This window comes from Apis dorsata, unplaced genomic scaffold (assembly GCF_000469605.1).
Source record: "Apis dorsata unplaced genomic scaffold, Apis dorsata 1.3 scaffold_74, whole genome shotgun sequence".
Lineage (NCBI taxonomy): Eukaryota > Metazoa > Arthropoda > Insecta > Hymenoptera > Apidae > Apis > Apis dorsata.
Genome location: NW_006263372.1, coordinates 1,835,658 through 1,848,639, shown reverse-complemented (window position 1 = coordinate 1,848,639; position 12,982 = coordinate 1,835,658). Strand labels below are relative to the sequence as shown.

Below are 12,982 nucleotides of genomic sequence, written 5' to 3'. Positions count from 1 at the left end.
TTAAAAATTGAAAAAATGTTATTTATACAATAATTGATCATAATTCAAAAATTCAAAAATAAATAGTTTATTATTACAAGTATAATCATAAAATATTAATAAATTTTTAAATATTCTTTTTTATATAACATTCATAAACAAACATGAATATCAAAATATAGTGATATATAATAAGTGACATAAATTTATTTATTTAATTTATATTAATTTATATATAATGTTTTATTCATTTTAAATTATATATTAAATAAAATGTCATTAGATTTACGTATAATTAAATTAAATGATAATCTTCTGAAAAAATATTTTTTATAATTATAAAATATCATCATACTTTATGTAAACTTTATATATGAAATATATGAAATATATATAAAATTGTCTTTAAATTAGATATGTAATAATATTTAATTCATTAAATATTATCATTAAAGATTATAAATATAATATAATTCAACAAAAATAATTGATATTAAGAAAAAATAGTTCTAAGTTAAATATAATAAATATGGTTTTTATATTTTTAAAATTATAATGTATAAATGTTTTTAAAAAATATTAGAATGAATATTATAATGATTTTTTTTTTTGAATATCATTTATATAAATATAAATTAAAAAAAAAAATTATTTTGCTTTTAATAATATAATTAATAAAAAAAATAATAGAAAACATAATTATATATTCAATTTTGAATGATAGATGTAATTTTGGAATAATTAACAATTTTCCAAAAAATTAATATTATTAAGAGTTATAATTTTGCAATATTTAATCTATGATACAATCAATATTATATTTAAATATATATACACATAACATGGGAAATATTTTTATTTTAATTTAAATAATGCTATGTTTTTTTAATTCTTTTTTAAAAAAAAAATATATAATTAAAATCAACCTAGCTAACAATGGACACAGTGCCTCATTATCTCATATTTCGAAGTACAAATGTACATATATATTATAAAATAAAATTAGAGATATAAAAAATTTTAAAATTTTACAAAATTTAAAATTCGATCAAGATAAAGTATGAGATAGTTATGCACTTAAAATTTTTTAAACAATTATCTTCTTACATCTTAAATACATACATAAAATAAATGTATATTTTATTTTTTATATTAATTGAATTAATATTATAAAAGCAATTTTATAAATTTCAATATTATTCTTGTTAAATTTTAATATGAACTATATGAAAATATAATGAATATAAATGTATGAATAATATGTAGAATATAATTTTTAAGTATTTGATTTTATAATAATAATTAAAACTCTATTTTTCTATAGTAATAGAAATGTTATGAGTAAAAGTGAATTCATGTGCCAAAAAAATATATGTATTAGTGTACTTTTATGAATATTATTCAAAAAACATAAGATTGTATTTGAATTTTAAAAATCTATTTAAAGTATCTTCATCTATAATAAAATTTTCATTGTTATTATAAATATTTTTCATCAATTTCGAATTATAAAGAAAACAAATAAATTGATATTAACTCTTCATTTCAAATAATTAATTTATAAAACATCATGCTTCATTTTTATATTGTAATATATAATACTTTATACTTCTATTTATTTTATAGTATATCTCATACTATTTTTAAAATGTGTATTTAAATATTTATTATACATTGACATTGAAATATATATGTATATGTAATTATTATACTAATATTATAAAAAAATGAATTATAAAAAAAAAAATAAAAATCACGGATTTATTCTAGTATATTTTATGTTGTGAAAAACATGAAATTTTAATATTGTATAAATGTATAAACTATGTATAAAATAAATGTGTAAACTAGTATAGTATAACGAAAAAAGATAAAATATAAATGTAATAAATATATTTAAACTTATGTTCTTATACATAAAATTTTTTTCCTTATTATTTATAAATTTATAATTAAAATATATAATTATCATTATATAGTAATTAAAAACAAAATATAGTATATTATATAGTAATCAAAATCAAAATTAATTTTATTTTATATTGATATATTATATCATTTATATTATTTTTAATTTTTTAAAAATTAATTGTTTGTATTTTAAGTATTATTAAAAATTTTTAATTTTTATTAATATAAATCATTAGAATTTAGATTAATTGTTAATCTTTAATGTGTTAATCTCTAAAATAAAATTTATATAACACTATGAATTTTTTTTTATAAACACATTTATATATATAATATTATTTATATATATAAATATTTTTATTAATTGCAAAGAATCAAAATTAAAAATAAAGGTTATCATAAAAATTAAAAATTAAAAATTAATATTTATTTTATACAATTCTATCTTTATTTGTTTTATTAACAAATAATTATTAAGTCGTTTATTAATATATTAAATATTTTATAGAATACTTTTTTTATAAAATGGATTAATTGGACTTGGTATAGGACTTGCTTTTAATACACCTGCTAATGGTTTTTTATTTGCATCAAAAGGTATAGCTGGGCTTTTCCGAATTTGTGAAATATATTCAGATGTATGTTGAGCTGTATTACATTGAAGAGCAATTTTTACTCGTTTTTTGGAATTTGTAGTAGTTCTTATTTTATGTTGTTCTTTCAAATTTTTATTCTGTAATAAAAATGTTAATGTACAAAAATGTTAGTTGAGATTTATTTTTTAAATTATAAACATTTAAGCTTGTATAAAATGAGATGCAGAATGTAATATATATTAATATATATATATTATAAAAAAGATAATGAAGATATCAATAATCATAACAATTTCAAATAAGTTATACAATTTGCAAACTAAAGAAAAAAAGAAACTTGAAAATTTAGTTAATATTTTTCAATTAATAACTGAAATAAATATAACAGAACTTACATTTCTTTCATTTTTTAATTTTGTTAGTATAGGCATTAACCATATTGGCTTTTTATTGAGTATATTTTCTTGCTCATGATTATTTATAACTGAATTATCAACAATTTTTGAATTGTTTTGAAATGATTTTGTGTTATTATTCAATGAACAAATAGGTGCCTCTACATGATCAGAAACATTCCACTTCCCAGTATTTTTTAATTTTGTTGATTTTTTCCTCTTTGCTTGAGTGATAATATTTAATGTTTTTACAGTTGTATTTTTACTTTTTTTTAATTTTATTTTTTTATTTTCATGTATATTTTCAATTAATAAATGATTCTTCCTTTTATAATTATTTTTTAAATTTGATTTATAAATATTTTGATTCTGATTCTTTTCTATTATTTTATATTTTGTTTTTTTCATATTAAGACTGTTTTTATCTGATATTTGTAAATTTGTATCTGTTAAATAATTAATAGTATTTAATTTATGTTTTAATTTTCTCTTTTTTTTTATAATTTCATTTTCATCTATTTCTGTAGATTCACTTTTACTATTATTTTCATCACTAATATTTTCTAATTCTTCTTCACTAGATTTATTATTTTCATTATTTTGCATTAATTGTTTGTTTTTTTTTCTCTTGCGTCCTTTTTGTAACTTATCCATGTATAGTTCATTCTCAAATTTTAAAAGACGTATTGCAGCCGATTTTGTATCTATATTTTTCTTTTGTATTTTTGAGATTTTTATTTCCTTAATACCTAATGGCATTTTACCTTCTGATAATTCTGTAAATCTGCAAAAAAATTTTAATAAATTTAGATTTATTAATTAAATTTATTAATATTTTTAATATATTTTTTAATAAACAATAGTATATTTATCATACTCTTTAATAAGACGACGTAATTGTCTACGTGATTTTGTTGTTGATGATGGATGAAATTTATATTTATTTAACAATATAGCTATCTTTTCAGAATTAAAAGGTATTTGAGGCAAATCAACATCTATTCTACCAGCTCTTGGATCTAGTGGTTTTTCTACATCACAATTTATTTGATTTTGAAGAAATTGTTCTTTTACTTCAGTAATATTATCATCTATTTCATCATCTGATAGTTCAATTTTTTCCATAATATCAATAGAACCAGCAGGAAAACCAGCCTATGTAAAAATAACAATATATATTATTAAAAACTTTGTAACAAATTATATTGCTTTATCCAATTGCATTTATCTAATATCTAAATCTAAATATTTATCTAAATATTTATTTTTATTTTTTTATTAATAAATTGATCTCTACTTAAATTAAATAGATGAGATTAAATTGTTTCTGATTTGAATTAAATCTAAAACTAAGATGAAGAAAAAATTTCAGCATTCCAAATCATCACTATTCTAATGCTTTAAAATAACAATACAACTTCAGTAAAATAATATTTTCCATAATCATTATATTAAAAAGTAAAACAAAATTATTATAATTATATATTATATATATTACATATAATAAAAGTTTCAAATAATAAAAATATTAATACTCACATCTCTCCAAGCTTTAAATTTCTCCATATAATCTATACCAATATCTGATTGAAAAATTAAATATCTGAAAATATGCCTCATAATATGTCTAATTTGTCTTTCATCATCCATAGGTATAAAATATGAAATAAATGGTTTAATAAGTTCTGTAACAACATCTTCTGGTACATTTCCATTACTGATCTACATAAATTAAAATTTATTATGTATTAATAATATAATATTATAATTAAAATAATATAATATTAATATTATTAGATATTAATAATAAATAAATATTTAATATAATTTTTAAAAATTACCTTTGAAAGTTCTTCTAAAAATATTTCTGTTATATGCATGTTAAAACCTTGACATATTTGTGGGTCTACTAATAATTTTTCAAGTATTTCAGAAAAACCTTTTATCCATTCAATATCCCATAAATTTTCTTTACATTTTTGAAAAATTTGTCGAATTATTCTTCGAACTAACTGAATAAAAATATTTAGTAATAAAATTTTATAAAATGCAACACTATATATTTTATAAATACATATGAAAAATATTCCATAAATATTTACCATACAAAATTTATCTAACCTATATTGATCTATACCAAACCATTCAATCCCTAATGTTCTTAATGTACATAATATATAAAGTAGTATTATATCTTTAGTTTTAAAACAATGGACAATTTTACTAAGAGATTCTGCCAGTTCTTCCTGAATTAAAGGTTTATCTGACATCCACATACAGTAAAATAAACCTTTCCATAATCGCATAAAATCTGCTTCTGTGAATGCTATGAAAAAATAATATTTAAATTAATAATATAAATAAATAAATAGTTAAATAGAAATTAAAGTTAAATTAAATAATAAAATGATAAATTTTTAATTAATAAAAATATAAATCTTACTAAATGAACTTTGTGAACGAACTGTTAACCACTTTCTTAAATTTTTTAATACTCTATCTCGAATTATTTTATCATTACTTGAAAGTAATCGAGCAAATTTAATTTCTTGTGCAATAACAATTGCTTTTTTGTCTTTTTCATTTATTGAAATTATTTGCTTCATACGTTGCATAGGTATTTGCAACGATGCATGCGTGCATCGAACTTTTTTAACTGCCATTTTTAAGTATTAAAAGAAATTAACTAAAGGAAGTAACACAATGCAATTGCTATGCCACCTAAAACTTTTAAGGTATGTTTTCACATGACAATAAATTGTGATTTTTATGATTACAATATTAATTATGATATTAAATATCATGACATTTTCATTTATTTTTTTCATCATTGTATTGAATTTAATACTATAATATATAGCGGGACATACAATGTTTCATTGTCATACACAAGAATTATGATACTTAGTGTCATATGTCAATCATAGTGAAAAGTAACCTTAACATATATATCTCGATAGATGGTATAGCAATTGTATCTCTTTCTTTCTTAGTTTTTTTATCTCTAAATTAAAGTAACATCAGATTCCGAAAATCTAGAGTCTCATCTAATAATCTTAATCATATATTTTCTTTAGATATAAAATGTATTTTGAGATTTCATTTTAAAAATGTTCATTCATATTTTACATATTAATCTATAAATATAATATATATATATATATTGTATATATATGTATGTATATATTTTGTAATAAATAATATTTAAGATTACAGTTTTCAACTTTTCATCGATATATGAATTTATAAATCGTAATTTATAACTTACAACTTCATTTCATTTAAATCGAAAACTTTGTTAGAATCGATTTCAGTTCTACCAATAGTTACATTATTAAAATATTGTTATCAATGTTCTATATACATAAATTTAATTGAAAAATATTAACTTTTCTTATGATTTTTTTTATTTATTTAAAAAATATGTTAATATATATAAATTTTTGTTTAAATTATATTAAAAATATATAATTATATCAATTCATTCCATACTTTTCATCGTTACATTTATATTTTTATGTTAGAAACTGGACTTTAAGTATCATCTCTTACATTTCGATGAGATACTAACTACAAAAAATTGACGTGCTTGACGTGCAATTTTTTCTTCAAAATGAAGAATTGAAAATGTGATTTATTATATCGTTATATGTTCCTGTTCGATAAATTAACCAACAATGAATAAGGTACAATTTTATCAAATATATTGTATTTTATTTTTTTTAAAAACATTAAATATTTAAAAAAATTATATATATATATATTTATATGTTTTTATTATTTTTATTATTAATATACTTTTTAATATTTTTAATATATATATCCATAGATAAATTATTGAAAACAAATGAATTAATTTTTAAAATATTAACTAAATAATAATAAAACTATTTTGTTCATTATATATATATTCGATATATATTAAATTATTTAAATATATTTTTTTAGATGTCAAGATATCCTTCAGATTGCAAAGTATATGTAGGAGACTTAGGAAGTGGTGCAACAAAACAAGAATTAGAAGATGCTTTCTCTTACTATGGATCTTTAAGAAATGTATGGGTAGCTAGAAATCCACCTGGATTTGCTTTTGTGGAATTTGAAGATGCTAGAGATGCAGAAGATGCAATAAGAGGACTTGATGGAAGAACTATATGTGGAAGACGAGCTCGTGTGGAACCATCTAATGGGAGAAGATTAAGAGATAGGAGTTATTTCAGAAGAGGTATAGGAAGATTGTTTCATCCTGAAGATAGGTGTTACGAATGTGGTGAAAGAGGCCACTATGCTAGAAATTGTCAACGACATAGAAATACACGTAAGAAAAGGTGAGTATAGAATACATTTATTTCATATAAATTCTATGGCATGCAAAAAAATATTAGACAAGTAAGCAAGAAATATATATGTTATAGATTTTTATTTAACAAATATATGCTTAAATGTACAATAAAATTAATTTGTAATTATGTGTTTATATAAGATTTATATTTATTCTAAACAGAATATTGTACATAAATATTTAGTAAAATAGATTTCAATAAACAAAAGAAATTATATAAAGAATTAAAATTATTTTTAAATTTGAAGTATGAAACAAATGATATTATGTGAAAGAGAATAATATTTTATAATATGAAGGTTTTATATTCTAAACTGAAGAGGTTTCAATATCAAAAAGATACAGATGTAATACTAACATTTTTATAGGAGAACCAGCAGAACAGTATACACATGAGAAATGTGTTGCTACTGAGATTCTCGTGAGATTCGCCTTGGGTTCACTTTGTGATACTACGTAGTTACAGCACAAAGTACCCACGTTCCTTGGGTTTCTTTCTGCATTCTACAAGCAAAAGAGGAAAACATGGCCGATGGAGTGGCTAGTTCTGCACACTACAATACTTCTAACGACCACTGAGATCACCTTAAACTGAAAGTTTTTGCACATCAGCACTACTGGTACCTCTGATATTCTTCACTTGTTTTACTCTTTTTGCCAAATTATCATAATAGATCTAATGGTCACTGAAAGATAAACTGTGAGTCATTTCATCTAGCCACTCTTCGTCCACATATTTGACATTTGTGCAATTTCATCTGTATAAGTTCATCTGTTCTCTTCTTCTTGACATTATTATTGCATATTATATAGTTGTCTACAAACTGATATATGAATATAAAAAATGATACATAATTAAAATAATTATATCTTGAAACCTATAAATATAATTGTTTTTAAAATAATATAACATTATATTTATGATATTTGATAATTTAGATTTATTAATGTTTCATGCATATAATAATATATTTATTATATTGACATTTAAGCAACAGAAAAAAATAGGAAATATTATAAATAATGAAAATCAAACTATCATACTATATTTTTATAATTGTTATTTTTATGTGAATATGAAGTAAATTATTATAGTTTTCCTGGGTACTCGTCACAATTTTTGCAAGCCCAATTGTTTCATAAATTTTTTAAAATATGTAAAAAATATTTTATAATATATTTATAATCAAAAAATGTAAGAAATTTACATAAATAAAGTAGCAATAATATTCAAAATTATAGGCAATTTTAATACAATCATGATTTTAATGTAATATGTATTTTAGATCCCACTCCAGGTCTTATTCACGATCAAAATCTCAATCAAGATCACGGTCTCGTTCACGTTCGAAGTCAAGATCAAGAAGCAAGCATTCACGATCATCATCTCGTAGCCGTTCTCACAGTAGAAATGATTATAATAAAGATAAAATTCGTAATAAACGGCGATCTGATTCTAGAGATCGTAGTCCGCGCAGGACCAAATCGAAATCTGTTTCTAGATCTCGCAGCAAATAAAACGATGTATATTCTTTAGCTGATAAGTGTATGAAAATCATTTCTTATGTTAATAGTTATATGTTCTATCAATTAAGCTTTTTCATGATTAATTTTTTCTAATCCTTTGAAACAAGATGTTAAAAAAAAAGACTTATAAATAATGAAAATTATTAAAATTTTAAAAGTTTATAGTAATCATCAAGAAAAAAAAATAACAAATTAATATAAGTCCTGTAATCAATTTTTTCAATATAAAATCAACTGTTATTTACAAACATTTGATATGAATTTTCTCTATATATGTAAATAGAAATTGATTTAGTACATTAATTTAAAGATGTCAATATTAATAATAATTTTATATTGAAAATCTTTAACTAATATATTTTTAAATCAATTTCTTTATTTACATTTAATATATTGCAAAAAAACTCGATATTGAATATTCTTAAATAATAAAAATCGATTAATTATAAAGATCCACCAATTAAATATTTTTTATTTTTCACAATAAATACTATAAATCTTTAAAGTCTTTTTTTTTAGCATTTTGTATATTGGGGATATATATACAAACGCATATATCTCTAATTTATTTGAATATAATATTTACCTATCCATGATACTAGTTCGCAATTGCTATTTCAATAGTTAGGATATTAATATAATATTTCAAATATATATTTATGAAACATTTATTTGATTTCCTTTTATGAAATTTTTGTTAGTAAATATTTATATAATAATAGTATATTATTAGTAATTCATGGATTCCATATTTTTTAAATATCAAAAAATATAAGTTTATGTTCATTTATATTTCTCAAATGGAAATATAAATTACTTATTCAATAACTTTATTGATATTTTTCTATATTTTTTAAAACTAATTACAAAATTAAAATTAAAATTAATTATTGATATATCAAAAAAACAAAATTAAATTTTGAAATTTAATACTTGATTTTCCTTAAGTAATTTTCTTTACAATGTATTTTTTTATCTTTAAAACAAAATAAAATCTTATAATATAAAATCTAATTTTTATGTTATATATATTCTGTATTGTAAAATTGAAATTTATTAAAATTAATATTCAATAAATTTTTACTAAATATATGTAAATTTATTGTCACTTAAAGTATAAAATAGTATTTAAAAATATCAAATCATTTTAACAAGAATAGAATTATCATAATAAGTTTATTATAGATGTATTACATTATTTTTTCACATATGAATTTTTACACAATCTATACACTATAAGCGTGTGCTATGTGCATACTCAAAGAATGTTTACATTTCTAAAAAAATATTGACATTTATATTTTAAAACGGATTATTTAAAAATAAAAACATTTAAGTATCAATATAATATTTTATAAAATCAATGAAAATAGAAAAGACTGCGTAGTAATATGTTATTTTTGTCATTTTTAACAATAACGTGAAAATCATGTGGTTTGCATGAAATTATGTTGAATATGAAATTGAAACAAATATAATGATATATTAAATATATAATAATATATATTACTGTGAATATATTTACAAATAATGAACAAAATATTATGAGAAGTTATGAGAAGTAATTTATAAAAATTTAATTTTCTGCATTAACCTCATTTTTTATTTTTCCTGATAGATAATAGATGAAATATTTTTAGTGATCTTTATAAAATACATTTTTCAATCAAGATAAATTAATTGTAAGTACTTAATTCATATAATTTTTAAATCTATTGAATAGTAGATAAAAACATTATTTATAAAAGTAATATTTTATAAAGTTAATTAAAATTAATTATTTTATAAAATTATCTTTAAAAAAATGTGATTAATAAATAAAATTATATTAAAAAATATAAATAAAATTAAAAAATGCATTGAAAATGATATTATATTCCTAATATTTTAAATTAATTTATTTGATCTAATGTTTAATTGATATTGATTCTTACATATAAATTATCATTTTATATAAATACATGTACACATACTTTATATTTGTAAATGTAAAGTTAAAAAAAATCAAACTAATTATAATATTATCATATTTATATGTATATATATGTATATTATATGTATATCATAATATTTATTTGTTATTTGTATATATTGTATAATATTTTAAGTAATGTGTTTGGATTATGTTTAAAAAAGTATTTAGATTAATTTATAATTTTTATTTAAAATTATACTATATCTTATTATTTTATATCTTTTTGCATTCAAACTTTATATAATTTTTATATAATCATCACTTATGAATAAAAGTATCAATATAGAGATAAAAAAATAAAATTTCCTAGAAATTAATATAATTTTGATTGAAATGATAAAAAAATCCTAAATAATACAAATTTCAATTCCAAAATTGATGCAATGAAAAAAATGAAAGAATAAATGTAAAAAAACATATATTACTTAAATTTAATCGCTGCAAATACAAAGTAAGATAAGAAGATATGTTGAATCCGATTTCTAGGGTATCAGATCTACAATAAATTCCTTGGATGCACCGCAGGAGGTTTTGAGAAGTGGGGTAAGGAGTAAGGGTGGGGAAGTTAAGAAGAAGGAGAAGAGAAGCAGAGAAATTCGTAGCGACGCTTCGTAAGCAGATTCATTTGCTTTTTAGTCACGTATTTGTAATTCGTTGATTCGTTTTATGAATTATTTTGTACATTTGTATTTATATATACACATTTATAATTTGTATTCATTTGTATCTTAATTATGATTGATAATTTTATTATATTGAAAAAGTAATGAACAAACAGGTGTATTAGAAAAGAGAAAATAAGGAAATAGTAATGACTACAGTAAAGTAGATCACGGTGTAAGATCTTCCTCTTAAAAAACATCAAGTCAATTATCAGAGAATCAGGTTCAATTAAAAGGCAAGCAACAATTATCAGAATGACTGCTGCTTATACAAACGATCCTATATCTCAGGAACAGAACGTAGAAAAGAAGACAAGCACAATAGTTAATAAAATATTATACAACAAGAAAGAACAAGCAATGCTGGAGGAAAGTAGTGAATTTGCTACTACAGGAATTATGAAGCTTGCAACAGGTGGTGAGGAGCAAGAGGAAATCCTTGTTAATAAAGAAAAACTTACACTTTGTATATCAGTTAATACATCAGAATTGCTTGAACAAAAAGTTAAAAATATTGTGGAATATAAAAATAATGAAGATAGTGAATTTCTAGAAAAAAATGAAAATACTTCAGTTATTATTGAAGATATTCAAAATGCAACTATTAATATGGGTGAAATTAAAAATGAAGTGATAAAAAATTGTGATTTGAGTGTACCAAAATCGACTTCAAATTTAATTGTATCAATGAAAGTCGATGCGTTTCTCACTGAATGTGATTTTCAAGATATTATATCGGAAACACGTGAAACTGATCTTTTTCCGCAAGATAATTTTAAGTTACAAGAATTGCAAAACTCTATTGAAAGTATTGCTATGGAAATTAGCGATTTTTCAAACGATTTTGGAAATTGTAACGAATCATTAGAAAATACAGCTCTTCAAAAAAATAACGAAGAAATCTATGATCCAGAGAGTGAACTAAATTTTCACGAAGCTGTACGTGCTGGAGACGCCAAGTGCGTTGCGGCACTTCTTGCAAGTAACTTAATACAAAATCTAGACGAACCAGATTGGAATGTTTCAGGTGATCCACCCCTACTAGTAGCAGCTACAAATCATTGTTTGCCTATACTTAGGTAAGAAATTTTTTCTGTAAATTATAAAACATTAAATAAAATTTTAAATATTGAATAATAAAAGATTTTAAGAGATTTTTTTTAATTTTAAACATTTTTTGAAATGAAATTTTTTATAAAATATATGCATATTTATAGTATTAATGAAAATAGAATATATTTTTGAAAAAATATCATATTATGTATCATGCCAATAATTTATGATTGAGAAATACTATGATTGAGAATACTAATGATTGAGAAATTGAAAACATTAAATTTTGAAACAAAATAATTAATAAATAATAAAGTTATTAATTAAAAATAAAATTTAATTAAAAAATTTTAATAATAGTAATTATTACTAAATATTTATTTCCTTCATACTAATTTCTATCAAAATCAATAAATTTTAAAAAATTAATTTTGAAGAATATATAAATATTTATATTTATGTTTTAAATAAATTTATTTCGAAAATAAAAAATTAAATTATTTTCATTATTGATAAGTCTTTAATCTGATTATCTATCTAAA

At 19.8% G+C, this 12,982-nt stretch overlaps 3 protein-coding genes across 5 annotated transcripts in view; 2 read left to right on the top strand and 1 right to left on the bottom strand.

The window, feature by feature from the left end:
- Positions 1-2,315: 2,315 nt before the first annotated feature.
- LOC102674157 (ribosomal RNA processing protein 1 homolog) lies at positions 2,316-5,659 on the bottom strand. The gene is made up of 7 exons (XM_006610574.2): positions 5,325-5,659; positions 4,984-5,207; positions 4,723-4,893; positions 4,421-4,603; positions 3,759-4,036; positions 2,882-3,665; positions 2,316-2,623 (listed from the first exon to the last, which is right to left on the bottom strand). The coding sequence occupies exons 1-7, from the start codon at positions 5,542-5,544 to the stop codon at positions 2,393-2,395; spliced, it is 2,091 nt and encodes a 696-aa protein (XP_006610637.1). The 5' UTR covers positions 5,545-5,659; the 3' UTR covers positions 2,316-2,392.
- A 740-nt stretch (positions 5,660-6,399) lies between these two features.
- LOC102673976 (serine/arginine-rich splicing factor 7-like) lies at positions 6,400-8,871 on the top strand. Of its 2 annotated transcripts, XR_421021.2 has the most exons (4): positions 6,400-6,567; positions 6,830-7,209; positions 7,592-7,843; positions 8,510-8,871. XR_421021.2 is itself a non-coding variant. In XM_006610573.2 (3 exons), exons 1-3 carry the CDS (start codon positions 6,559-6,561, stop codon positions 8,739-8,741), a joined length of 621 nt encoding a protein of 206 aa, XP_006610636.1. In that variant the 5' UTR covers positions 6,401-6,558; the 3' UTR covers positions 8,742-8,871. The 2 variants fall into 2 exon arrangements, 1 of the variants encoding a protein (XP_006610636.1); XM_006610573.2 differs by lacking the exon at positions 7,592-7,843 and having other exon boundaries at positions 6,401-6,567.
- A 1,502-nt stretch (positions 8,872-10,373) lies between these two features.
- Positions 10,374-12,982, top strand: part of LOC102673671 (ankyrin repeat and protein kinase domain-containing protein 1-like) — a 4,936-nt gene continuing 2,327 nt past the window's right edge. Inside the window, exons 1-3 of one of the 2 annotated variants that reach the window (XM_006610572.2) lie at positions 10,374-10,432; positions 11,212-11,336; positions 11,504-12,466. In XM_006610572.2, coding sequence (XP_006610635.1) covers positions 11,643-12,466 — 824 coding nt within the window. In that variant the 5' untranslated portion in view covers positions 10,374-10,432; positions 11,212-11,336; positions 11,504-11,642. Of the gene's footprint in view, positions 10,433-11,211; positions 12,467-12,982 lie in introns of both variants that reach the window. The other variant, XM_006610570.2, reaches the window with a different exon arrangement.

Excerpts from the sequence above, each read along its gene's own strand:
- LOC102674157 (XM_006610574.2), bottom strand. The coding sequence starts at position 5,544 with ATGGCAGTTAAAAAAGTTCGATGCACGCATGCATCGTTGCAAATACCT. Across the intron at positions 3,666-3,758 it reads TTACGTCGTCTTATTAAAGA|ATTTACAGAATTATCAGAAG; the intron begins GTATGATAAATA and ends ATTTTTTTGCAG. Across the intron at positions 2,624-2,881 it reads AATTAAAAAATGAAAGAAAT|AATAAAAATTTGAAAGAACA; the intron begins GTAAGTTCTGTT and ends TTTTTATTACAG.
- LOC102673976 (XM_006610573.2), top strand. Across the intron at positions 7,210-8,509 it reads AGAAATACACGTAAGAAAAG|ATCCCACTCCAGGTCTTATT; the intron begins GTGAGTATAGAA and ends TATGTATTTTAG.